The sequence below is a fragment of the Cervus canadensis genome, chromosome 13, assembly GCF_019320065.1.
Source record: "Cervus canadensis isolate Bull #8, Minnesota chromosome 13, ASM1932006v1, whole genome shotgun sequence".
NCBI lineage: Eukaryota > Metazoa > Chordata > Mammalia > Artiodactyla > Cervidae > Cervus > Cervus canadensis.
This window is the reverse complement of record NC_057398.1, coordinates 51,675,667-51,703,209: the sequence shown is the minus strand read 5'-3', so window position 1 is coordinate 51,703,209 and position 27,543 is coordinate 51,675,667. Positions and strand designations below refer to the sequence as shown.

The window sequence follows — 27,543 nt, the reverse complement described above, 5'->3', positions numbered from 1 at the left end:
TTCCAAGGTATTTAATATTACATTTTATATTCAGGTTTCTCAGTTGTCCCCAAAATGTGTTTTGATAGCTTGGAGAAGGGTTGGGGAGGTAGTTAAGTTCTTAAATCTAATAAAGCATTAGTCTCTTTAATCTGGAACATTTCTCCTGCCTTTTCACAGTTCATTCTTTCATGACTTTCTAAAGAATCCAGCACAGATGGCTGTGAAATATTCTGCACAGATTTGTCTGATTGAGAGGATTATAGGAAGATCTTGGTCTAGCTCCATCGCAAAACTTCAGTAGTGTGGCAAAATCTGCCCCCACTAAAGTCCTGCTTTTCTAGATTCATGCCAACAGTTTCTATAGCAGTAGAGTATTAGAGATCCTAATCAATTGAGAATAATTAGGATAAACATTTCAATCTACATAGCTACTGATCACTAAATTTAACAAGACACAAATCGGGGCTTCCCTGGTGGCTCAGTGGTAGAGAATCTGCCTGCCAGTGCAGGAGACACAGGTTCAACCCCTAGTCCAGAAAGATCCCACATGCCTCAGAGCAGCTAAGCCCTTGCTCCACAACTACTGAGCCTGTGCTCTAGAGCCCAGGAACTGCAGCTCCTGAAGTCCAAGCACCCTGAAGCCCATGCTCCCCAACAAGAGCGTAGCCCCCGATTGTTGTACCTGGAGAAAAGCTGGTGCAACCCAGCACAGCCAAAAATAAATAAACAAATTAGGGAAGGGAATACACAGATCAGAAGACCTGGATTGTTTCCCCCCGCCCCCAACATAGCTTGGTTTGTATTGAGGTGCCATCCTAGCTACTTTGCTAATCCTTGAAATGTGTGAAAATTGCTCAGTCGTGTCCGGCTCTTTGCGACCCCATGGACTGTAGCCGACCAGGCTCCTCAGTCCATGGAATTTTCCAGGCAGAAGTACTGGAGTGGGTTGCCATTTCCTGCCAGTATGAAAAAATGAGGAAACTGAGAGTAATCCATATTAAAGTCCATATTAGAATGATACACGTGTGTGTGTGTGTGTGTGTGTATGTATGTATATGAATAAAGACCCAAATTATTTTCTTTTTCTTTTTTTTTCCAAATTCTTAATTTCGCTTTTTGCCCTTGATGATTGGATGACCTTGAACAAGTCATCTAAGTTCCTACGGCCTCAGATTTCTCACTGTAAAAAGAAAGGGTAGGTTCTGGTGTCTTATGTCCCTTTCAGGTCAAGGGTCTAATAAGCAGCCTAATCTTCGATAATAGCTTCCTTAGTAGTTGGGGAAAACTATTGACTTTCCAGGTGGCACTAGTGGTAAAGAACCTTCATGCCAATGCAGGAGACATAGAGATGCAGGTTTGATTCCTGGGCAGGAAGATCCGCTGGAGGAGGGCATGGCAAACCCACTCCAATATTCTTGCCTGGAGAATCCCATTGATAGAGGAGCCTAGCGGGCTACAGTCCGTGGGGTCACAAAGAGTCAGACACGACTGAAGCGACTTAGCACACATGCATTGACTATTCAGTTCATTTGAGAACTGTAGAGAACGAAATGAGTACATTAAAAATGTGATTCCACTACAATATTTCCTTGATTCTAAGATATAGTTTCATATTTTAATATTTTTTAAATGATAGTGCATCTTGATCAAATTATATTATTATAGTGGTACTTAAAAAAATTTTTTTTAATTAAATTGAAAACATATCTTAAAGTCGCCACAGCATCTTAAAATTGAAGAAACCCAGTGTATTTTAAGGCATCTAAGATACCTGAGAAAGAAATGCTCGGCAGTTATAATATATATTGTAAGATCATTCCACTGTCACATGTTAAAAGATGGAAAATGTACATCTTAGAGTCAACCAAGATTTTATATTGGAGATTAGGTTTAACAAGAAAATTGTGGATTTCATGGATTTAAGGTGTATGTCTTGCCTTTTTAAGAAGGGCCATAGTGGCACAACAGATTGAAAAAGATTTTTAAATAAACACAAGTGAAGAAAAATTTTTATTTTTGATCACTTGTTAGAAAACGGTAAAAAGAATAAACATGGCATTTTAAATCTTGAAATAACAAAACAAATCTGTTCTTCATACTAGAACAGCAGATAATAGAGGGGCAAGTTAAATGTCTCTGTTGTATACTTATTCCATTAGTTACTTTTTGTTTATATAGTATGTATTTTCTTAATCTCTAAATACATTGATCTTTTTTTGAGATAGTCATCATCTTTGTTTATTAGATTCTAGAATTTTTCTGTCCTGAGTAAATTGCCAAACTGCTAGGATTTTTGTTTTGTTTTAATAACTGGGGAAATGATATTTCTTTTCTGTAGCCTTGGGAAATAATTAAAGTAACCCCAAATTTAGAGCTACACTTGAAATAAGGTAATTTTGTTTTGCAAGTTAATATGCATTGACAGCAGTTATAATTATACTGCTCACCTTGGGGGAAATTAATATATTTCTGTTTTTTCAGAGGTCACTTTGCTTCCTTCTGAATCCTAAACGAAAGATAGTTATATGCTCTATGGTGTCTTTGTTTTTATGCTATTGGTCAGTCAGTGCTTATAAAACATTTATGAAAGGAAGAATATTACATTAAATACTGTTCTTTTCCTATAATATCAACTAATGCTTCAGATCTTTTTGGTTTTTGTGGTGCTATTCTAGTTTGCTTTTGTTACCTCCTATTTTCTAATTTTTTTTAGTTGAAGTATAGTTGATTTATAGTATTTGTTTCAGATGTATATTTTCTGATCTTTTTACCAGCTTTTAATTAGAATGGTCAGTTAAGACTCATTCATAAGTCTATTTTCTTGTCTTTTACCTCTTTATTTGGGATTCATCTGCAGTGGTTTCAGCTATCTTCGTGTGAGATTTCCAGAACCTTATCTTTGGTTGTAACATTATAGTTGCCTACGGAAAATGACCAGTCAGCTGTCCCAATACCAGGTCTCTCCCAAAATGGATGCTCTTTTTCCTTTTAAATTTATTTCTCATTACTGTCTGATTTTCCTGATCAAAACATGGGAGATTTTATTCCTCTCAGTATCTGACTGTCTTCAGAAGTAGTTTGCTAATGGTTTATTCATTCCAGGCTTTGTGCCTTTGTTCCATCAGCATTAACTTAGCATTCCTGTCCTTTCTTCTTTTAAAGCCTAGGATCACGTTAAGTCTCCTTGGTTGACCTTACCTGGTTATTTATTTATAGCAAATTACTCGGTCGAGTGTATACTCATACTAATCAGTACTCATTCCATTGCATTTCTAGATTATTAAAAGATTCCTAAATTGAGTATTTAGCTAGATTTGGTGCAGCAATGTCCTAGAATAATGAAGTAATTTAGAAGGTACCTTGAGGTTATTACCGCAGTGTGCTGTGTGCTGAGTCACTCCAGTCATGTCCTACTCTGTGCAGCACTCCGGACTGTAGCCGCCAGGCTCCTCTGTCCGTGGGGTCCTCCAAACAGGAATACTGAAGTGGGTTGTCATGCCCTCCTCCAGGAGATCTTCCCAACCCAGGGATTGAGCCTGCTGCTCATGTGCCTGCTGCATTGCAAGCCGATTCTTTACCACTGAACCTCCTGACTTTAATTTTTTACTTTGTAAATAAACATTTTTTTTTTCAGTTTTATAGAGATGGCATTGATATATAGCACTGTATAAGTTTAAGATGTACGGAATAATGATTTGACTTTAAAAAAAAAATAGGAAATGATTACCACAGTGGGTTTAGTTCCATTTTTCAACTCAGAAATTATCAGAGAGTTATAGAGTCCACAGATCAAAAGAGTATTTTTCTACAAAGTTGTGTTAGAGGGTGCCTCACATTAAATAGTTTTAACAACAATGAAATCCCCAATTTCTATTCCTCAGAGTTCATTTTGAAGTCTTTGGGTGGGTTTATTTCTTTTTTCTACTTGATAATATCTGTTGACTTTCAGACACAACTGAGTGACTGAACTGACTGACTTTCTCCTATGACAGATGAGAATTTAGTCAGCTTTATATTCCCTTATCACACACACAAAGACATACTTTCTTTTTCTTCCTCCAATAACATGATAAAAGTTTCTTTTTTTCCTCACACAAAGTTCAGTACTATTGTTTGTGGCAATGTGGTTCTCAAATGCGGTCCAGGTTTACCAGAAGGATTCCCAAGACTCAGGGAGTCTATATGATCTAAAATATTTTCATTACTGTACTGAGGTACTGTTTGCATTTGTTACTCCCATTCTTTCACAAAGGTCCAGTGGAGTTTTCCAGTAGTTCTGTGACATGCGATGGTATCATCATACAGCTAATGACATGTGCACTTGTATATTGTGTTTTCTAGAATTTTCTTACCTCAGCAGATTAATGCAAAAGAAGCAGATATGAAAATTCACTTATTTCTATTAAACTACTAGACCTAAACTAGATTAAAGAGATTTGTAAATGTACTCATTAAATGTTTTGTTTTAGAAACATTTATATCAGTACGTATTGGGTTTATTATTATTTTTTCAGTAGACACTGAACAAATGTTTATAACTTACCCAGAAATAGATTCCACTGTATTTTAAAATATGATTTATTAGAATTACTCTATAAGTATCAGTACTTTTTTATGTTTTCATCTGCTTTGAAATGGAAGAGAACTGTTTACCGTCATACCTTTCATCTGGCATACTATTATATAGGGAGTGGCTGGTATTTAGTATTAGAGTATCAAAACCTTTATCAGCTCAGCCCAGTTTACCAGAATTTTTATTTGTATAATCTCAGGAGAAAGCAACTTTTGAGTTTCATCAGTATTTGGTTTTAGCAAGTATTTTTCAAGCATTTGTGTTTGGGTGCTATGAGAGATAGAAAGAAGTGTTGAGACAGCCCTTGCCTAATCAACTTAGCCTTGATGTAGGTTTATCTCAATTTTATCTCAGCACTGTGCTTTCAACATCCACACCTGTACAGTGAGAATTAAGGTCCAGGTTGATGCATCTGAGTGAATGCAAAATACTCAGGAAACAAACAACAAACATATTTTGTGTAGTAGGTTTCATTAAGATAAGAAAGATACTGGGATATTTCAGAAATATAAAAGCTAAGTATATAAAGCAAAGTTTGCAAATTAGTGGTGAAGTTAAACATAATTGTTAACAAAATTTTTTAAACAATTTTTATATAGTGATTTATAGTTTACCGTGATTTAATGTCTGTTTCTTTTAATCCTAATAATACCCCTGTGTATGAGGTACTATCCAAATTTTACAGATGTCTGATTCAGGCTTTCAAAAAGAAACTGACTTGCCCAAGGACATAAAATGGCTGGACTCAAATTTAGGTGTTCTAATTTTAGATCCTATGCTTTTATTGTATGAAGATACCATTTTTAAAGTTAAATTTCTGCTATACATGTTAAAATATTTTGAAGGATATGACAATATCTAGTATAGGCTTTGACCATTATAAACTGTCATACTTCATCCAAGTCACTAGAAGAAATGATTTAAAACTTTCATTCTGTTACAGCATACTAACACACATGGAATTTAGAAAGATGGTAATGATAACCCTATATGCAAAACAGAAAAAGAGACACAGAAGTACAGAACAGACTTTTGAACTCTGTGGGAGAAGGTGAGGGTGGGATGTTTCGAAAGAACAGCATGTATATTATCTATAGTGAAACAGATCACCAGCCCAGGTGGGATGCATGAGACAAGTGCTCAGGCCTGGTGCACTGGGAAGACCCAGAGGAATCAGGTGGAGAGGGAGGTGGGAGGGGGATTGGGATGGGGAATACATGTAACTCCATGGCTGATTCATGTCAATGTATGACAAAACCCACTGAAATGTTGTGAAGTAATTAGCCTCCAACTAAAAAAAAAAAAAAAAAAAACTTTCATTCTGGTAATAATAAAAACTTTGTGAGAGGTTAGACTCAAGTTTGAATATGTATTTTTGGCCAGAGAAGAATTTTCTTGTTTCAGACCATTAAAAGCCTTCAAATATTTTGTTTTAATGATCTTTGGAATTATAGACTTTGACCATAATAGTGGGGATACATTCAGAATATTCAACAGATATCTAAAGTAAAGAAGTCAAGTGGGACTCTGAGCTTCCACTGCATGAGCCATGAGTTTGATCCCTGGTCAGGGAACTAAGATCTTGCAAGCCATGTCACACAGCCAAAAAAAAGTCAAATATATAAATAAATGAGAAAACATATATATTCTTTTTTTAAAAAAGAGTAAATTATTCCTTGCTTACATATAATATTAATTTTTAAATGTAGTATTGAAGGTTACAGTGAGGAATTCACATATACTGATTCAAAGATTCAGATAGCAAACTGGAGAACAATTCTAGCACAGAGAACTTTGAACCATCAGTTAATGAGTCTAAGTTAATCGTTATCAATTTGGTTTTTTTTCAATTAATTTTTATATACTTTTTTGGCTGCACCATACAGCATCTGAGATCTTAGTTCCCTGACCAAGGGTTGAACCCACACACCTCACATTGGAAGCATGGATGGAGTCTTAACAACTGGATTACCAGGGAGTCCCTTTATTGATTTTTATTGGAGTGGAGTTGCTTAGCAATGTTGTGTTAGTTCTGCTGCACAGCAAAGTGAGTTAGTTATATGTACATACATATGTATCCCCTTTTTAGATCTCCTCTCTATTTAAGTTACCACAGACATTTTCTGAAGTTTTTACTTTTTAAAATTCTTTCTCATTCTGTCTTCCCATAGGTTTGTAAAAGAATGGACTTGGTCTGCCAGAGAATGTTGAATCAGGGATTTCTAAAGGTGGAAAGGTACCATAATCTATGTCAGAAACAAGTTAAAGCACAACTCCCAAGGTATGTTATGGTTAGCAGTGGCAGTAATTCTACAACTGGGGATTTTATTTGTTTCTTGATTATTATTATTAATTTTTTTTAATCTGAGGGTTTACATGTTAAATCGTTTCCAAGTTTTTGTAGCAAAGTATACACAGATCACAATAAATGATTTTACTATGGTTTCTTCACTCTCGCCATATCTATTCAACATTTTAGTTTGAGCCAGGGCATTTAGGCAAGAAAACGAAATTAAAGGCATCCAGATTGAAAGGAAGAAATAAAACTCTATTCACAGATAACATGATCTTGTATACATATGATATTGTATATAAAATACACTGAGTTATCAGAGCTAAAAACAAGTTCAGCAAGGATACTAAATAAAAGAGTATACAAAAATCACTTGTATAATGCTATGCATTAGCGATAAACAATCCAAAAATGGAGACAATTCCATTTACAGTAGCATTGATAGTAATGTATAACAAAAGAAGTACAAAACTTGTTTATTAGAAACCAGAAAGCACTGTTAAAAGACACTAAAGGCTTAAATAAATGGAAAGGCATTCTGTGATCATAGATTGGAAGATTTCATTTTAAGATGGCCAGGGATTGAATCTGAGTCTCGTGTGTCTCCTGCATTGCAGGCAAATTCTTTACCCACTGAGTCATCTGGGAAGCCCATTAAAATGGCAGTAGTCCCCAAACTGACACATATATATTCAGTGCAAACCCCTGGGCTTCCCAGGTCACACTAGTGGTAAAGAACCTGGCTGTCAGTGCAGGAGACATAAGAGATACAGGGTTGATCCCTGGTTCGGGAAGATCCCCTGGAGAAGGGCATGGCAGCCCACTCCAGTATTCTTGCCTAGAGAAGCCCATGGACAGAGGAGCTTGGCGGGCTACAGTCCATGGGGTTTCAAAGAGCCGGACATAACTGAAGCGACTTAGCGCACAGAGCAACCCCTGTCAGAATCCTAGCTGTCTTTCTGTAGAGATTGACACACTGATCCTGTAATTCCTGTGGAAATGCAAGACTCAGAATAATCCAAACAATCTTGATAAAGAACAAAATTGGAAAACTGCCATTTTCCAGTCTCAAAGCTTTAGCTACAATAATCACTCTGATGCTAGCATAAAAATAGACACACAGATCAATGGAATAGAGTCCGGAAAGTGAACCTTTACATTTTTTGTCAATTGATTTTCAGCAAGAATGCCAAGAAAATTCAATGAGGAAGGAATAGTGTTTTCAACAAATGATGCTGGGACAAAAGAATGAAGTTATACCATATACAAAAATTAGCTGAAAATGAGTCATAGGCTTAAGTGTAAATGTCAGTGCTATATTATAAAACCTTGAGAAGAAAACAGTCATAAACCTTTATTAACTTGGATTAGGTTCTTTAGGTACAACACCAAAAGGACAAGTAACAAAAGAAAAAAGTAGGGGGTACTCTTTTGCCCCCTTCTGATGCCTATGTCAGAAGCTTTCTCTATCTCCTTTATACTTTAATAAAACTTTATTACACAAAAGCTCTGAGCGATCCAGCCACGTCTCTGGCCCCGGATTGAATTCATCTCCTCCATAGGCCAAGAATCCCGCGTCTCATCGTTCAGTAACAACCTTTCATCTTGGGGGCTCGTCCGGGATCCTTCAGGACAAGATGGGAGCTAACAATTCCAGCCTCACTCCTTTGAACTGTATCCTGAAAAACTGGGATAGATTTGATCCCCAGGGCTTAAAGAAGACACACCTGGTCTTACTATGTGATACTGCATGGCCACGATACTGAGGCAACTTACTCCGTGCTTACTGAAGCCCCTGGCCCACTTTCTTCCCGATCCGCTTCCGTAATGGGACTGTCTGGACGAGCCAAAAGATGGGCCCGATAATCTATGTGAGCCTACTTCTGCTGACTCCAGAAATCCTGAGTCTGCCGTTTGATCCTCAAGACAATGCCTTCCTGTCCTGGGCTCACTCCTATGCTGCATTCCACAATCGGTCTAACTGCTGGGTCTGCGGAGCACTCCCCTCTTCATCAGTGGAAGGCGTTCCATGGTGGACATCTCCACTTCAAGGAAAGGACTTTCTCCAAGTCTGCAAGTAACTTCAACAATCGCATGTGATACCTCTTCTTAAACTGATGACATCTAACAACCTTAAGATGGACTGATGTAACTATGGACATAATGTGACTTTTCATTTTGGTTTTAACTTGGTTTAATGACTATTTTGCCTTACGTCTGTAACTGTATAATGGGGTTTTCTAACAGTCTAAAAGCTTTTAATTTACAAATAGTTGTCCAAGCTCCTATGAGTGCCACAGCCTCCTCCAACTATTACTTAGAGCCCCTGGATCAGACATCCTCACTATGAGGATTAGGAGAATATGTTGCCTCACCAATTTAGGGACAACGCCCCTTGTCAGCTCAGTTATGGAATGAGAACGACGCCCCTTTTCCCTAGGCAACATAATTCTCCTAAAAGAAAAGGGGGGAATGAGAGAGTCATTTCCTAGGCAGGTTGATAAGAAGTCTAAGGGTCCCCAAGGAGAGAGAGGTCTGGGATATTCAAGGAGGAAGAAAGGACAAACTTTTACTTTTTTTCCTCTACATTCCTTAGGATTATATAACAATAATGTATCCTGCCTGAGGACAGTCTTTGGATTAAACCCTCTGGCTAATTCTGTTATCTTAAAACATAAATTATGGGAGTAGGTCTGGTCTTTACAAGGATGTATCCTGCCTGAGGACAATCTTTGGATTAAACCTTCTGGCCAACTCTGTTATCTTAAAATGTAAATTATGGGAGTGGGTCTGGTGAGGTCTTTGCAGCCTCCAGACATTCTTTGGATTCATTGGAGAGTATATAACTCCATTGCTAATACTAGCAAAGGGGGTACTCTTTTGCCCCCTTCTGATGCCTATGTCAGAAGCTTTCTCTATCTCCTTTATACTTTAATAAAACTTTATTACACAAAAAAAGAAAAAAGTAGACAAACCAGAATTCATCAAAATTTAAAATGCCTGTGCCTCAAAGGACACCATCCAGAAAATGAAAAGACCGCCATTGCCGGGGTCCAGCCCCAGGAGGATCCAGGGGAACTCTCAGGATGAATGGCGTCGGCGAATGAGAGAGAGAGAGAGTGAGACAAAGCTCGGGGCTAAGTCTGGAGTTTATTTTCGCACGGCCCCTTCATACATTCAACATCTTTTTGGGGGAAGTGCGTATTGCTTACACACAGGTCATCTCAAAACGTTACAGCAACTTGACCTTCAACAGAAACAGGATGTCACCCACATACTTTTTGTTCACAAGAGTCTGTCTTATCATTTGTCCTTCAGGCCTGCTAACATTTTATGGCTTGCACCTGGTGTGACTTAAGCAACTTCAGTAGCCGACCCTGTTTTTCTTATGATTAATCTATTTTCTTTCTAATAGGTGTCATCTCTATGGGAACTAGATAGGATTACATTTTTACAGAACAGAAATGCAAAGGATTGCAAAAACATCAGATATAGCACCAAACAGGCTCCTAGTCTAAAAGTTAACTACCTGCAAGAAGTCACCAGCTAATCTCTATCTATAAAGTATTTTCTATTAGGGACATTTGTGACTATTATTTGTGGAGCTTTTCTCACCCCTTGGAGGGACCTATGCTTAATAGTTTCTTTTGTTAGTGTACTGTGCTTAGGATGTTTAGAACAATCATGAGCATTTTTTGCAATGAGAGCACACATTTATCAAACAAGCCAGAATGCCCGCAAAAGGGTTTGAATTGAAGCATTTCCTTCATCCCTGGCCCCTTCATAGGGTACCAGCGTCCAGGAGATTTATTAATTAGCGTTTTAAGTTGGTCTTTATTCAGTGAAAGAGGAGCAGGAGAACTCTCGGCAGGCAACACAAGAATCTGCAGCAGGGCAAACAAGAACAACAACAGAAAACTGGGGGGGATACAGAGTGGGGTAGAGGCCGAGGCCAACCTGGAGAGTCCCTTATATCCTGAATGGCCTTGCGTGTCAGGTTTTTTCCTCACGACCTCGTCATGGATGGGATCCTGGACGGCCTTTCCCGTCAGGTGTTTTCTTCATGACCTCGTCATGGGTGGGATCTCTCACAACGGCTCCCGGCAAGCCACAGAATGGGACAAGACATTTGCAGCCCATGTATCTGTTACGGGACTTGTATCCAGATTATATTAGGAACTCTAACTACTCAACAATAAAAAGGGGGACTTCCAGGTGGCCAGTGATTAAGATTCCACACTTCAATGCAAGGGGCACAGGTTCAACCCCTGGTCCAGGAATTAAGATCCCATGTTTTCCTGGTGTTACCAAAATTTTCTTTTTAAGGTATAAACAATAAAAAGGTAAATAACCCCAATTTGAAAATGGGCAAAGAATTTGACAGAAATTTCTCCAAAGATGATGTATTAAAGGCTAAACATCGTTAGTCATCAGGGCACTGTGGGATACCAGTGAACACCCACCAGGATGGATGGCCAAGGACAAATGTTGGGAGGGAGATGGACAGATTGGAACTTTCACATATTACTGGTGGCATAATGAAATGGTGCAGCCACTTTACAAAACAGTTTCTCAAAAAATGAAATACAGAGTTACCAAATGATGTAGCAGTTTCACTGCTGCGTATACTGCTTGTATGCATATACTGCTGTATACTGCATTTCACTGCTGTATATACTCAGGAGAAATGAAACTATGTCTACACAAAGTACACAGATATTCATAGCGGCGTTGTTCATCATAGCCAAAAAGTGGAGACAACCCAAGAGTCCAGCACAGGTGAGTGGATCATCAAAATCATGGTGTGTCCGTATAATAGAATAATGTTCAGCAATAAAAAGGAATGAACTACTGAGACATCCTTCTACGTGGATAAACCTTGGAAGAATGCCAAGTGAAAGAAGATAGACACAAAACACATACTGTTATGATTCCAGTTATCTGAAGTGTCCCGAATAGGCAAATCCCTAGAAACGGTCAATTAGTTGTTGCCAAGGGCTGGATAATGAGAGTAATTAATAATGGTTACAGGCTTTCTCTTTATGATAATGAAAATGTTCTGAAATGAGATGGTAGTGATGGATACACAAGTATGAACATACTAAAAATCACTAAATGGTACCCTTGAAAAGTGAATTAAATGTAAATTATGTCTCAAAACTTTTGAAAAGTTAAAATGAGCTGATCTTGCAGAAATATATGATCTCTTGTCTTTATGTCCATGTATACTTTCATTTATCTGATTTCTCTGATTCTAATAGCCGCTAGGCTTGAGCTTGATATACCCAAGTGGAAGTAAAAGTTGCTCAGTCGTGTCCGCCTCTTTGCGACCCCAGGGACTGCAGCCTACCCAGCTGCTCTGTCCATGGAGTTCTCCAGGCAAGAGTACTGGAGTGGGTTGCATTTCTTTCTCCAGGGAATTTTCCCAACCCAGGTATCGAACCCGAGTGTCCTGCATTGCAGGCAGACTCTTTACCAACTGAGCCACTAGGGAATCCATATAGCCAAAGGGCAAAACAAAAAAAAATAATTTTTTTCAAATGTTTTATCAATAAATATTTGATTGATCCTTAGCAAGGATTTCTAAACATAGTGATTCATTTATCATTGCAGTTAAATTATGACCCAATTGTAGATTTCTAAATTAACATGTAAATGTTAGGCTTACATTAAGGTATTTTGTTTGGTTAGCATTTTAGCCCACAGTACTTCTTTTAATGGTTGCTTTTTTTTTTTTTTTGGTAGGAGAGAGTCAGAAAGGAGAAACCATTCATTAGCTCGGCATGCAGACATCCTCGCTGCTGTTGAAACAAGGCTGTCATTATTAAATATGACTTTCATGAAGTATGTGGATTCCAATCTCTGTTGCTTCATCCCAGGAAAGGTAAAATAGAATTGCTTACTTAGTAACAGCTGTATTGAACTGTGTAAGCTTTAAATTACTATGAAGTTACAAAGTGATTTTTTTTAAATGACAGAATCACTCCTACTTTGGTCATCTGTGAATTCATTAGTCACAATATTAAAGGGTAAGTTGTATAGATAATTGTGGGCTTTTGACTTTTTTTAAAAAAAATTTTGGCCACCGTGTGAGGCATGAGGGATCTTAATTAGTTCCCTGAGCAGGGATTGAGCCCATGCCCCCTGCTTTGGGAGTGCAGAGTCTTAACCAGTGAATTGCCAGGGAAGTCCCATTGCTACTTCTTTGAGTAGGTTTCTAGGAATGGATTTGTTTAGGTTCTCTGCAATAACTTATATAAATAAATATATATCATTTATGTGATCTGTATACTTAAAATTATGATTATGAAATATGCTATAGAAGCCCTCATGTTCTTCAGGAAAGCTTTTTAAGGGTCCATACGCAAAGAAAAAATTTGAAGCTTTTACTTTTTGTAAAGATGCCAGGGATACAGCAATGAGCAAGAATAGGTATTGTCTGCCTTCAAGATTGTTACATTTTAGGGAGGGGAGAGACAAGCTGGTTTTGTTTTGTTTGAGAAATGTTTCATGAAAACAACTTACAAACTTCCAGATTCAACAAGAATAGATAATTAACTGTATAGCAGTATACTCTGGGCTAAGGAATAGTGCTGTTTAACACAGAAATAAGTTTATTGTGGTGTATTTACTGTGACTAAGTGAATAAAGGACCCACAGTTCAACATGCTGCTCATACCTTCACTAATACCTTGCTTCTTGAATTGAGTGTAAATTCAGAATGAAATAACTTCAGTACCTTTTTATGTGAAAGAGATGGAGGTAGAATTAAAGATCATTTTGCTACTTAGCTGCTACTGGCAAAAGGTTCCCTTAACATGGTTGGAACTAATTAATACTTAGTAAAATCTGAATGCTTTCTTTTTGTTATTTCCACTGATAATTAACATTGGCAATATTGTATTATTTTCTTCATTTTCAATATTCTGTAATGTTTGTTGGGAGCCAGAGGAGTCCTGTTTCTTATTCAAAGTATTCTTTGGTATAGCTCACTTTCCTCATATTAGTTACTGCTGTTTTTCTATAAAAAGGTGACCAGTTAGAAACTTTAGATTCTAATTATTAGGCCAGATGTTATCCAGGTCTAATTCATAGGTCTTAATTCTTGATGTTCACTGAACTAGAATAGCTTGTCTCCTATAGCCTCATAGTTTCTATTGCATATCTCATAATGTTAAGATTATGAATATTTAAGACACCTCTCTAAGTTTCATAACCTCAAGAGACAGTTCAACCAGTTATTGTTAATGAGAGCTGAATAGCTTGTGGCAAAGTCCATATGCCCTGCAAAGCCAAAGGTATTTTATTTTATTTTATTATTTTTTTTTTCCAAAGGTATTTTAGTACCTAACCTTTACAGAAGTTGTCTATCTGTTATTCTAGTTGATCAAGAGCATGTGATTGAAATGATGATATTTCCTGTCTAAACAAATGAGGTTAAATTCAGTTGAGTCTTGCTATTTTTTTTGGAAACCAGTTGTTTTCTCTTTTAATTCTAGTACCAACTGAGGTGGTAGCAGTGGAGGATGTTTTCAGTTTTGGAGCTTATGTGTTTCCCCTTGGGCATTTGCTCCTTAACTGAGACCTTTACCTTACCTGCAGTGGAAAAGTCTTCCATTTTTCCTTAATATTACCCATTTATTCACAAGATCTTATCCTAATTTATTTTTCTCCGACAAGTCTGAACTGGAAAAACAACTCCCAAAAAACAAATAAATTTTGTTTTGATTATCACTTTGGTTTATTCTGCCATCTTTATAGCTTATATTTTGCCTAAATCAACACTGTATACCTAGATTACTACTTTTTATTTTTATGTAGCTGGTACTTTTTAGCTTAATTAGGCTAAGTCTAAACTGCTAACTTAACATAGTTTGCAATGTTTGGGTTGTTTTATCATTGTTCTTTTTTGAACTTTCTCATCCTTAAACTTTCATATTCTGTCTTCAGAACATAAGGATATGGCATTAAGTTTCATGTCCTTAAGTGAAGATATTCTATGAAATACTTTTCTTTCAGTTTAGCGTATAATCTTGATTTGGTACATGATTTCTATAGTAGTTTATTCTTGGTTTCCCCAGCATCTTGCTCCTGGGTTCATTTCACAAATTAGTTTTTACAAGTTACTTAAGCGAGTCTGGGTAATAGCAATTTCATTTAAATTAAGATTGCCTGATATATAGCAGAATTTTGGACCTTTAAACTAACAGTTGGGGGAAGAAATTTTTTTAAATTATTCTCTGAAAGAACAATCAAATTCGTTTGTAAAATTAAATGGTAGGATGAAGATAGAAGATTAAATGTATGTTTATCTCTTAACTTCTCCCCATACTCGACTCAGTGGAGTAGAGTAAATGATATAATTTTAAAAGGAAGAAAAGATAAAGCCCCATGAAAAGGAGGTCAATAGAGTAGACAGTAGCAGCAGGATTTTGGAAGTTGGAAAGTAGATGAACAGATGATAACTGACTTAGAAAAACTGAGGAAGTTAATTCCTAACCTGGCAGTGGGGGAAGCTGGAAGTCAATGTAGTATGCACAGCTGAACCTCTAAAAAATTCTAGAGTTGAAAGCACTTCTGAAAATGGGGCTAAAACAGAAAGGTTGGTTGAGAATCTATATTTAGGAATGACTTAAATCTGTAGGTCCCCTCTCCAACTCCAAACAAGCTAGATCATTGCCCTTCTACCCAGTGAAAATCTAAGGCTTATTCAAGGGAGGGGTTTAAAATGGAGTCTCTTGACAAGGAAGCCATACAAATAACAAAGGCATTTAAAGATCTGTCTAAAGAATTCAGACTGGTTGGGAGTTTGCCACTAGAGCTCTGGGAAGGATCAGCAAACTTTTCTGTAAAGGGCCAGGTGATAAATATTTTTGACTTTGTGGACCACATGGTCTGTGTCATGTCATGGTCTGTTTCTCAACTGAGAAACAGCCGTGATTCTACATGTGGTAAATGAATGGGTATGCTCATGTTCTAATAAAAACCTTATTTACAGAAGTAGGCACAGGTCAGTTAGGACCATAGTTGCAGACTCTGACCACTATATTGATGTTCCATTCATCTTTTCTCAGAATCAAGTATAGATTCTTGGCTTATTCCTATATATATTTCTCAAATCTTCTATCTGATATACAGAAGTCAAACTTTTTATAGTAAATTCTTGATCAATATAGCAGTTCACACAAACTGAAAAACACATGGAGCAGAGGCCAACTGACCATTCCAGGAGATATAATAATGAAAAAAGACATGTATAATTTCTTTTCTTCATTGTTACCAACAGCCCTAGTAACCCTTTTGTGCTTATTGAAATACAGTGGTCTCCAAAAGTCAGTGCTTTCACGGTATAATTGTCATGAGGCTAGATTTCCCTCAAAGAACTTAAAATCTATAGATTTTGTATTGCTGGTTTGTTTTTAATAATGTTTTCGGTGGCGGGGGTGGGGTGGAACTGGCGATGGTCACTTTATTCTTTTTTTGAGGGGTAACTTTCTTTTGATGCAATTTCACATTTACACAAAAATTACAAACAATATGACAAGGAATTCCCGTATTTCTTTTATCCAGATCAGCAATTATTTACCTTTAGTCTCATTTGTTTTTGTTCTCTCTCTGCATATGTGTTTTATTTTTCGGAACCGTTTGAAGGAAAGTTGGAGATACTGTGACCGAATATTCTGAAATATTTCATTGTATTCCCTAAGAACTAGGACATTTTCTTACTTAACCACAGTACAGATAACAAGCTCAGGGAATTTAAAATTGATGCAATACACTGAACAGCAGTCCATATTCAAGTTTCATTTCTTATTCCAATAATAGTTTTCCTAGCTATTCTTATTTCTGAGTCCAGAATCCAATCTAGGATCACACATGAATTTGTTAGTCCTCTTTAATGTAGAATAATTCCCTACACCTTGTGTTTCTTGGGCTTCAAATTTTTGAAGGTCATATAGATCAGTTATTTTGAGGAATAAATATCCTTCAATTTCAGTTTATCTAATGTTTCCAGAATGTTGTATTTTTGTTTCTTTTAAAATTGGTTTTAGTGTGAAGACATTCTTAAAAATAAACTCTTGCTTAGAACCATTTCCTCCTTTCATTTTGCTGGTCCTCAAGTAAATACATGCAGTCATTGAACCTTTAAAATGAAGAAAGAATTAATCTGTTTTCATTGAATTGTTTAGGTCCCTGTCTTACACCCCTAAACTTTACCTTTCCCACCAGTTTGGCTAACTAGGAAATCTGATCAGCTTTTTATGTGCTGCATTTTTAAATATAAGCAAGGAGTAAAGAATCACCAGGCTAATAAGAAACACAAAGTAAAACAAGTGGAGAACAGAAGACCTTTGAGAAAGCAGTACAAGGATATAAAACTTGAACGAACTGTGACTAATAGTCTAAGAGAAATATTAATAAGAAAAATACAAACACAAGCCATATAAAGAATTATTCACAAATATGGAAGAAAAAATAAAAGAGGTGAGAGGAAAATTAAGGAAATCTCAAGTGGAGCAAAGAGAAGGAAATGGCAACCCACTCCAGTATTCTTGCCTGGAAAATTTCACGGACAGAAGAACCTGGTGGGCTACAGTTCATGGGGTCACAAAGAGTCGGCCATGACTGAGCACATCAGCAAGTGGAACAAAAAGAAACAGGAAATGAGAACATACAAGGTTCAGTATTCTAATGGGAGCTTTGTTTGCTGAGGGCATCTCTGGTAGCTCAGCTGGTAAAGAATCTGCCTGCAATGCAGGAGACCCCGGTTTGATTCCTGTGTCGGGAAGACCCGCTGGAGAAGGGATAGGCTACCCACTCCAGTATTCTTGGGCTTCCCTGGTGGCTTAGCTGGTAAAGAATCCTCCTGCAATGCAGGAGACGTGGGTTCAATCCCTGGGATGGGAAGATCCCATGGAGAAAGGAACAGCTACTCACTCCAGTATTCTGGCCTAGAGAATTCCATGGACTTTATAGTCCATGGAGTCCCAAAGAGTCGGACACAACTGAGCGACTTTCACTCACTTGCACTACTTTGTTTGCTAAACAGTAAATTAAATAAGATAGAAATTCTCTCATCTATAATAGTTGAAAACCTTAAATGATGTTCATAGTATGTCATCTATTACTGTGCCAATTTAAACATAAGCATGACAGAGTAAACTGTATGTGCTGGGAATGTGATGGCTGTTCACATTTGGTTTCTTACCATTCTTTCTTAAACTTAAAAATATTTTTCACAAGTATTAATTATCTCTAGTATTCAGCAGAGACATATTACTTGAAAAGTGTGTAAATAGCCATTAAAGAGTTTCAGTGACCTGCCTAAGACCTGTGGCCTTCACACTGGATACAAGACTCAAACCATTACATTCTTGTTGCTAAAGTAATTTTCAGAAAGTGATTAAACCTATTCAGAAAATGAAATATTTTAAAAATCAGGTAAATACTGTGCTTTCTTAACATGTACCTCTACGACCATTTTAGCCACTGATGACTGAATGCTCGAAGCAGTCTGGTTCTAACATGCTGACTTTCTTCACCTTGTCCTTGGCTTGTAACTTTTGGACACAGGAAAGAAAATGTTTTTAATTTTATTGATAACACGGATTGGATGAGTCCACTTAATTAAAGTAACCTCTATGTAATAAGATTTAAAAACACTAAATTTCCTAATAGAACACTTAGGCAAAGGGAAAGAGATACACCTTGCTTTCACACTGTATTTAGAAGACTGAATACAGTAGATAAGAATATTTCACACTTTGGTTTACAGATGTCATTTAGCATTAGTAATCCCTATGTAATATTTTGATATGAAATTAATTCTGAAGAATCAGGGTTATGGAAGAGGATTCACTACATAATTTATTTTAAAAACCTAGAATAAATGTATGGTACATAGTAAAGTGTTAGTTGCTCAGTCGTGTCTGACTCCTTGTGACCCCATGGACTATAGCCCACCAGACTCCTCTGTCCATGGAATTCTCCAGGTAAGAATACTGGAGTGGTTTGTCATTTCCTTCTCCAGGGAATCTTCCCAACCCAGGGATCAAACCCCGGTCTCCTGCATTTCAGGCAAATTCTTTACCAACTGAGCTACCAGGGAAGCCCATGGTACATAATAACACTACATACATTTTTATTTCCTAGCCAACTCCTCACTGCAGCATTCCTCCTTTAGTCATGTACACCCGCCTCCTGCTCAAACTTCTCATTGAAATTCTGCTTATTTCTCATTGCCAAGTCCTTCATTAGGCCTACTCCATCCTCAAACAAATCTTATCCCTGTCTACTTCCTTTTTCACACAATGCTATGTTTGTACATTGAACTTATTCAGTTTGAACTAGTCTTTGCTGTGTATGGGTCTTTCACTGTCATCTTGCATAGGTCCTATTCATGCTTGAGTCATTGTAACAGTCATATCTAGTCTAGGTCAAACATACAGTAATTATTCTTCTGTCTACCAGTATTTATAGACATAAACTTAACTAGGTCCATTTATCCTCTCAGTAAAAATTCTGTTAACAATGACCTTTATATTCAAAACAAAATCTAGCCTCTAAAAATCATATTATTGTATTGACTTTAACCTTGTGTCTTGTCCCTGAACAGTTTTATTTAGATGTGTCAATATTAGACAGTTTATGACCATCTTTATCACTCATTTAATGAACGTTGATTAGGGTGTCTGCTATGTGCCAGATACTGCTAGGCTGTGGGGATCTGACAGTGGAAACTAGGTATGGTCTCTTCTCGCATTGAGCTTACTATGTTATGGGAAGAAGAAATTAGCAGAAAAAGGTAGTACTTAAACCTTGTAATGTGTATTCTGAAGAAAAAGGATTTGATGAAGGTGTTAACACAGTTAAACTGAAAGAAAGTTCAGAAGAGACTGCTTACTCTGAGAAAGTGTTACTGAGACCTCAGGTGTGAATAAGAAACTTGGGGCTGGAGAAGGTAGGGGAGATATGCAGGGAGAACATGACAGAAAGGAGATCATCATGTGCAAAACCCTGAGCAGCAAAGAGAGAGAGGGTCTACTTTAGGTCAGATAGCCGAGGGTTACTTTGTACCTGTAGGTGGAGTGTACTAGCACTGAGGACAACATCAAATAATACTGAGTGTTGCAGTACTTCTCATGTTTATAACACACATGTAGCGCTACTATGGATCGGTTAATATCCTGTCACTAGTAGGTTCTTTGTGGTAGAATGTGACAGACTAGTAATATGAAGGACTACTACTAAAGTATGTAAGTGTATATTTTGTAATTCACCATTTTCTACTTATATATAAATATGAGGTAATTTTTTTAGCCCCAGAACAGTAAATATGCTTAATAAATATAAATATGAAACATACATAGTATTATAACAAGCACAAAGCCAGTTGTTACAGGTGGTGATGTTACCAGTGGTCAGTATATCAGTTCAGTCACCCTGTAGATCTCTGTAGAATTTGCAAAACATGTAGTCACCTTACTCTCTGTTTACCTATTTTCTTTAAAAAAAATAAAGTGCTAATGAGAGCTCATTATTTTAGGTGATTGATGAGATTTATCGTGTGTTGAGATATGTCAATTCTACCAGAGCCCCTCAGCGAGCTCATGAAGTACTTCAAGAGTTAAGGGATATTTCCTCCATGGCAATGGAATACTTTGATGAAAAGATTGTTCCAATTCTAAAGAGGAAATTACCAGGATCAGATGTATCTGGAAGACTCATGGGCTCTCCTCCAGGTATCTTTTGTTTATAATACTTTCAGTTTATAATCATGTTCATACATAGGTTTGTAACTTGCCTTTTTTTCTCCCACTTAGCTGTGTATCTTGAACTTTTCTGGGTCTGTAACTGTGTATCTGCAGCATCATCTTTAATGACAGATTCGACTACAGACCTTATCTTACGTAGCTCATGCACTGCTGTTATGCACATTTGTCTCCAGGTTTTTCAGTATTTGAACCGCACTGAAGAACAATCTTGTGGCTGAATCTTTGTACATATCCACAGTTTTTAACTGGACATAAATTTGTTAGAGCAATTTTAATAAAACATTTGTTTCATTCAGATTAGTTAGCTCCCTGGAGTACTCAGTAGAGTGAGCGGCTGTCTGTAATTTAATAATAAAGCTTATGGCATCTCAGCATTAATATATCTATTACTTATTGAGTACTTACTATGCAGACAGCACTATACTGTGTCCTATGAAGACTAAAAAGAAATGTAATACATGGTATCTGCTCTCAAGAATCTTATTATTTCATAGGGTAAGATGTAATCATGACTCAAATTATTGCAGGCAAGAGAATAGTTTAAAGGAGTGTCCATTTACATGCCAAATGAGTAGAGAGAAAATCTTAAGGAAGATAAGATCATTGTTGGCTGGTCTGATTGAGACTTCACAAGAGGTGAGAACTGGTCTGAGCCTTGTTAGTTGGCTAAAGGTAAGCTGAGAAAGAACAATGTATCAATCAAGGAAAATATTCTGGTTATTTAAATGTGTAAGGAAGGAACTAACAAGATGGGTTTTAGGGTGCGGATGGATCCATATGATTCTTTTAGAAAAGCTTCAGAGATAAGGTTAAAAAAAGCAGGTTATATAGTGATTTTTATGCCCATGGTACATTGTTATTCCTGAAACAGAATAGTTCCAAAGCCTTCCTACATCCCATGTCAGAAGTTCTTCCTGATCATTGAGTGTGATGTAACCCTTTTTGGTGGTATCCCAATTGTTTGGCTAATGTTGAGACCAAACATTCAACTGTTAAGTGCAGAGAGGACTTATGAACCTAATAGGTCTGTGCTTCTGACTCAGATATTTATGTTCCTTGTGTGTAATAAGAAAGAAAGTAATTCTCCTCTAATTTTACATTTATATTTTCTTAACTAGGTTCTGAAAAAGCTTTATAATATTTTTAAAACCAAGTTAACACCCCTGGACACTCTGCTTTTGCTGGCAATCCACATATTGCCACATGAACATGAGAATCAGAATTCAGACTCATTTATAGTTAAGACAAAGTATTTGATTAATTCATTAGACCAAGTAGGTTGCAAAGAAGAAATCTGCAGAGGTGATGTTACTAAGGACATTCTATTTTTGAAGAAATCTCATTAATGAAGTATTATTGGTGGTGAGCCATTGAAGTGATTGACCATTTTAAACCATTTCTCCACAGTTCCAGGACCTTCTGCAGCCTTGACTACAATGCAACTCTTCTCCAAGCAAAACCCTTCAAGACAAGAGGTTACCAAACTCCAGCAGCAGGTTAAGACAAATGGTGCTGGGGTGACTGTTCTCAGGCGTGAAATTTCTGAGCTTCGCACCAAAGTGCAAGAACAGCAGAAACAACTTCAAGATCAGGACCAGAAACTTCTAGAGCAGACCCAGATCATAGGTGAACAGAATGCACGGTTGGCAGAGCTGGAGCGCAAATTGCGAGAAGTAATGGAAAGTGCAGTGGGTAACTCCTCAGGGTCTGGGCAAAGCGAAGAGTCTCCTCGGAAACGGAAAAAGGCCGCAGAAGCCATAGACTCTCTTAGGAAATCTAAACGTCTCCGGAATAGAAAGTAAATCAGAATGTGCTTCTAGCGCCAGAGGAAGACCAGGCTTTGTAGCTTGACCAGTTCTGCGTATCTGGACACTGTGCGACATGGTGTCCCTCAGCTCTAGGCTTTCAGAACACAACTTAAACTTGAACTCTCATAGTTGGGACTTTTTTTTTCCTGCTTCTCCTCGTTGAACTGATGCACAGAATCTTTTTACTTTGCAATAGATTTGTACTAACCAGACCTATTCTATCATGTTTTGAGAAGTTAACCTTTTTTTTGTGCAGATAATGTTTAAAGCAAATTTGTTTCTGCATATATGCACATTACATAAGGATCTTAAACCAGTCTTGACAGACTAGAAACTAAGTTTAATACAGAAAATGTCCTGTTCACTTGAAAGAAAAGACCTACTTTTTAAATGGACAGTATCTTGTTTTTAAAAAAAAAAAGTTGACTTTTTGTTATAAGTGACCTTTGTCTGGAATGTCTGAAAAGTAGTAAATGCTTTTTGGTATTGAAGTGATGGGTAACTAAAACGGACTTCCATAGTATTGACTGTAGAAGGGGCCTCTACAGTATTGACTATATATTTTTATAAACTACTGGCAAGGGACTTATCCAGCTGTTATATACATGTTTTCAGTTCTCCTTTGGGGCCATGACCTACATCTGCATGGATGCATGCATGCATTGCCTAGTCAACTCACTTAAAAAAGCTCTTGCACTGGTATTGATCTTGAACCTCTATACTTCTCCACTTTTTAGAGCAGTGTCTTAGTTCATTTAAGCGCTTAACATCTTCCACCACAACAGCTTGCTTCGGTGGGTGAGGGGGAGTGGTGTTTGTATGTCCATTTGTCCTCCAGTTTTACAGAATAAGAGAGTATTAAAGCCCGCTGCTTTAGCTATTCTCTGTAGGGTTCAGATACACTGGCTAAGACAGAACCCCAAATTCTTTATGTTGATATCAGACCTCTGGTAACTAGTACTATTCCTTACTCACCACTGTGTATGCGCATTGATCCAATGTGGCCACTGACCAGTGGTGTGAGTAGGGAACCCAACTTATGGGATGCAGTTGTTTTGCCATTGAAAAACAGTTCATTGAAGAAAATTGTACTATGAAAAAGCATTTTGATTGTTTCCTTTCTGGGGGGGTGACCTGAGGGAAGCTTTTTAATATTAATTTCAGGCTTTCCTTATCCTTCAACTTTCAACAAAAGCTTTAATTTCGTTTGCACTCCTGTTTTGAGCTTGTAACTGGAAAAGCATGTCTTGCACTGTCAACCTTCTAAGTGGTCACTTTAACAACTGTACAGTGATTATTTTCCCCAGTTGTGTATTTTTGAAACAGTCAACTATTACTGTCTAGTTTTATTTTAATGTACTAAATTATGTAGTCATTATTTGACTGTTAAGTTAAACAACTGTTGCCTTGGGCTTCAGTTATTTAAGGTAGACTTAGGTGTAATATAGAATACTATCCCTTTCCAGGCGGGAGTTTAACACCTGTATAAAACCTAAGGTTTTGGTAAGTACCTTAGTTGAAGAAAAGCACAAGGTCACTACCTTTTTTTAATCCGTCCAACATGATATGTTTATGCATCCTTGAGATTAACCTCACCAAGTGAAACTTCTTATCCATTTTTAATATTGTCCTTACATAATAGTGTCCTTAGATTTTGATCAATTCTTTGTCTAACATTAAAACTCCATTTACAATGTAGTTATGTTTTCAATGAAAAACCATAAAATAACGTCCAAGTGTTTTCATGGTTTGTTGGGAAGGTAATTTTAAAATAAACAATTTCCAAAAAACATTTGTCAGCCAAGATCATAAAAGTCCCTGTCTGGAACTCATTTTCTCAGCAGGTCTCATTTCTTTAGTCATAGGATTTAGCCATATTATCACAACTTTGGAGGAGGCCTACTGGAATACTTACTCATGGCCTTTAATAGTCTGCTTTCCTGGTAATACGAAGATGTTTTTAAATAACAAAGTACATGTTTACAGGTTTATAAAGTATGATCTTTATGCATCAAAGGGATATAACCTCAGATAATCTTTTTTAATAATGTTAATGAATTATTTAAAGTTTCCTGGGTTTCTTTTTAAACTCCATCTAGATACCCTAAATGTATCTACAGTCTTAGTTAACATGAATATTTGGCTTCCATAATAAACATTCACACTATTGAAAAATAGATTTTCTGTTTCAAAATCCAAATTTCTACAATATACACTTGTAATCATCTGCCCATAAATTTTATGAGTTGCACTTGTTAATGGGTGAATGTGGCATAACAGTAGGAAATAAAGCACTACAGTTGTTTTAAATCTTAACTAGCTAAAATGTGTTAGGATATTGCCTTGGCCAGTTTGATAGCTGTTATACATGCATTTGGGTAGTATAATGGTATTTAAGTGTCAACAAATCACAAAATATTTCCATCACCTAAAACTGACGTATATTACAGGAAAATTGTAAGTTAGCAACCTGAGAGAGAACTATCTTGCTCTGGATTGTAGGTCAGTAATTTAAATGCTGTGTGTTAATACTATGTTAATATGTTAAATATTAGGACATTTCATAAAATATTCCCATCATCTTCCTTGGCTGGTCTTTCAGAGGATACTTAAAGTTGTCCCACTTAGAAATTGATCGCAACACTACAGACATAGATAAAATGTGGAAGGGCGGATGAAAAACGGAAAGGACGGCCGCCCGCTCACCCGCCACAGGAGTCTCTGCTTGTTTCCCAAGTGGACTTGGTTTTCACGTATTCTGAACTAGGTATTATTTTAGAACATGAGGATATAGAACCTGTTGTTTCTTAAGCTCCTCTTTTGATGTACAGAGCCTGGAAATAAGGGCAAACACAAATGTAATCAGAGTAATCATACTGTTTTAAAAACTTGGGGTGCCATCAGGTCTAAAGCCACTGGTTTTGGAAGCAACATTTTTTTTTTTTTTTGTAAAACGTGTTTTTGGAGTACTGAACTTTACAGGGGCTTGCCTTAATCTCTATTTAGTAGTCTCAAGATATATGTGCTATTATTCTACTTGTTAAAATATTCTATGTAGCCCCTAAGGTGGGTAAGACAGAGTATAAGTAATGCTTAAATAAATAAGCTAAAAGGTGTCACTACAGCTGGATTTTTGAGAGAAAATGGACATATAAACATAGGCTATGTGTAATAAAAATAATGGCACCTTAAGATTGCACTATTTTATGCATTATTTTATATGCCATTTCATAGCCTGCACTTTAATCTCCAAAGAAACGATGTGTGATGTCCCAGTTGTTCCTTATTAATAACTGTTTCCTAAGACAGGGCACTTAATTCTATTTTACTATACCGAAGTAGTTTCTTGGAGGTAGATTCCTCTTTTGAGTTCTCTATTTCCTTAGCCATAATATTTTCTAGGATCTAGGAACTCCCTATCTTATTTCCAACAGTATATAATTTAATTTAAAATCTCATACTTGGTGATCAGCACATTCTTAATATACCGCTCTAGCAATGAGTACCCATTTGTTAACACTTACCAAACCTTCTTTAAAATAATCATACATTGTAAGTAAGATTTGAAGCCAGGAATAAAGGCATTCTGCCTTGTATGATACAATCTCTTGAAAATGGCTGTTCCTAATGTAAAATCCAATACATTCAGTGATTTGGCTTGGGATCTGAATTTCTTTCACTAGTCCTCAAAAGGTTAATAAGTAAGAACTACTTCAAAAAGCTCTGCAGCCTGCCATCTTGAGTTATTTTCAAGAAATACTATATAATCTACAAAATGAAATTAGCAATTAGTTGACTGCTGCCTACCATGAGTTTATTTTTAATGGCAATATATTTATACTTGTGATAAATATGATAGGCTTAAGTAATGGCCTTTTCAGCTTCCTAAGAATCTTTGTTAAATTTCTGAAATTCAAACGTCAAAAATTGAAATTTTTCCTGTTGTGTCTGAAGAGAACCATGAGATTTAGAAGCATATTGGTAATCTATTAGGTCCATTGCCAAAGTAGATACTGGTCCGTATTCAAAGCTATACCTAAAGTTAGATGCGTTTAAAATTCCTTTATGTCGTGCCATGTCTGTTTACTTATGGTCATGAGCAACAATAAATTACAATAGTTTATCTTCTGGAATTTTAATTGTTATAACCTAATTTAATTACTGGAAAGTGAAAAACACCTCCCGGTCACACAACAGGGTACGTAAATAAATGTGTTGTTACCAGTGCTACTTGTTTTCTTTGTATTTCATACACAGAAGATTACGGAGACATCTTAAATGCCATCTTAATAGCTACCACCTCTTAAAAGCAGTTTATTTTGTTATTTTAATCCTCACAGCCGCTTTATAAGTGCTTCCCTGGCAGCTTAGCTGGTAAAAGAATACACCTGCAATGCAGGAGACCCCAGTTCGATTCCCGGGTAGGGAAGATCCATCCCCGGCGAAGGAATAGGCTACCCACTCCAGTATTCTTGGGCTTCCCTGGTGGCTCAGATGGTAAAGAATCTGCCTGCAGTGTGGGAGATCTGGATTCGATCCCTGGGTTAGGAAGATCTGGAGAAGGGCATGGCAACCCACTCCAGTATTCTTGCCTGGAGAATTCCCAGGAACAGAGGAGCCTGGCGGGCTATAGTCCACAGGGTCACAAAGAGGCGGACACGACTGAGCGACGGAGCACAACACAGCAGCTGCTTTATAAAGCAGGTTTCACTGTCTATAAGGAAGTTAAACTCAGGTTAAGCAACATAGCCACAATGTCACCTACGTGTGACTTGATCCCTGCCTCCAAAGCTTATGTATTCCTGCTACACTACTACATTCTAAAATGTCTGGGAGCTGTGGGACTCCAGATTACATGACTTCTTCAAATTCAGTAAATACATAGATCTCATACATCAGAAGCAGTCTATGCCAAAATCACTAATGTTAAGAGTAATATACAAAGCTTAAAAGCATGGAAAGACTAGGCTTTAAAGAGGCAACTTTTGTCCTGAAGTTTTTTGGCAATGGGTTTATATTAGGCATTTGGGTAAAAAATATTTTTAAGACCTCTGTGTGTGTGTGTGTGTTTAGTCGCTCAGTCATGTCCAACTTCTGAGAACCCATAATCTT

The 27,543-nt window shown here is 37.0% G+C and overlaps 1 protein-coding gene across 1 annotated transcript in view; it reads left to right on the top strand.

The window, feature by feature from the left end:
- The window catches only part of FBXO28 (F-box protein 28), a 31,626-nt gene extending 4,968 nt beyond the window's left edge, over positions 1 to 26,658 (top strand). The window contains exons 2-5 of the mRNA XM_043485246.1: positions 6,727 to 6,836; positions 12,594 to 12,732; positions 20,395 to 20,590; positions 22,031 to 26,658. Coding sequence (XP_043341181.1) covers positions 6,727 to 6,836; positions 12,594 to 12,732; positions 20,395 to 20,590; positions 22,031 to 22,425 — 840 coding nt within the window. The 3' untranslated portion in view covers positions 22,426 to 26,658. The remainder of the gene's footprint in view (positions 1 to 6,726; positions 6,837 to 12,593; positions 12,733 to 20,394; positions 20,591 to 22,030) is intronic.
- The last annotated feature ends 885 nt before the right edge of the window (positions 26,659 to 27,543 follow it).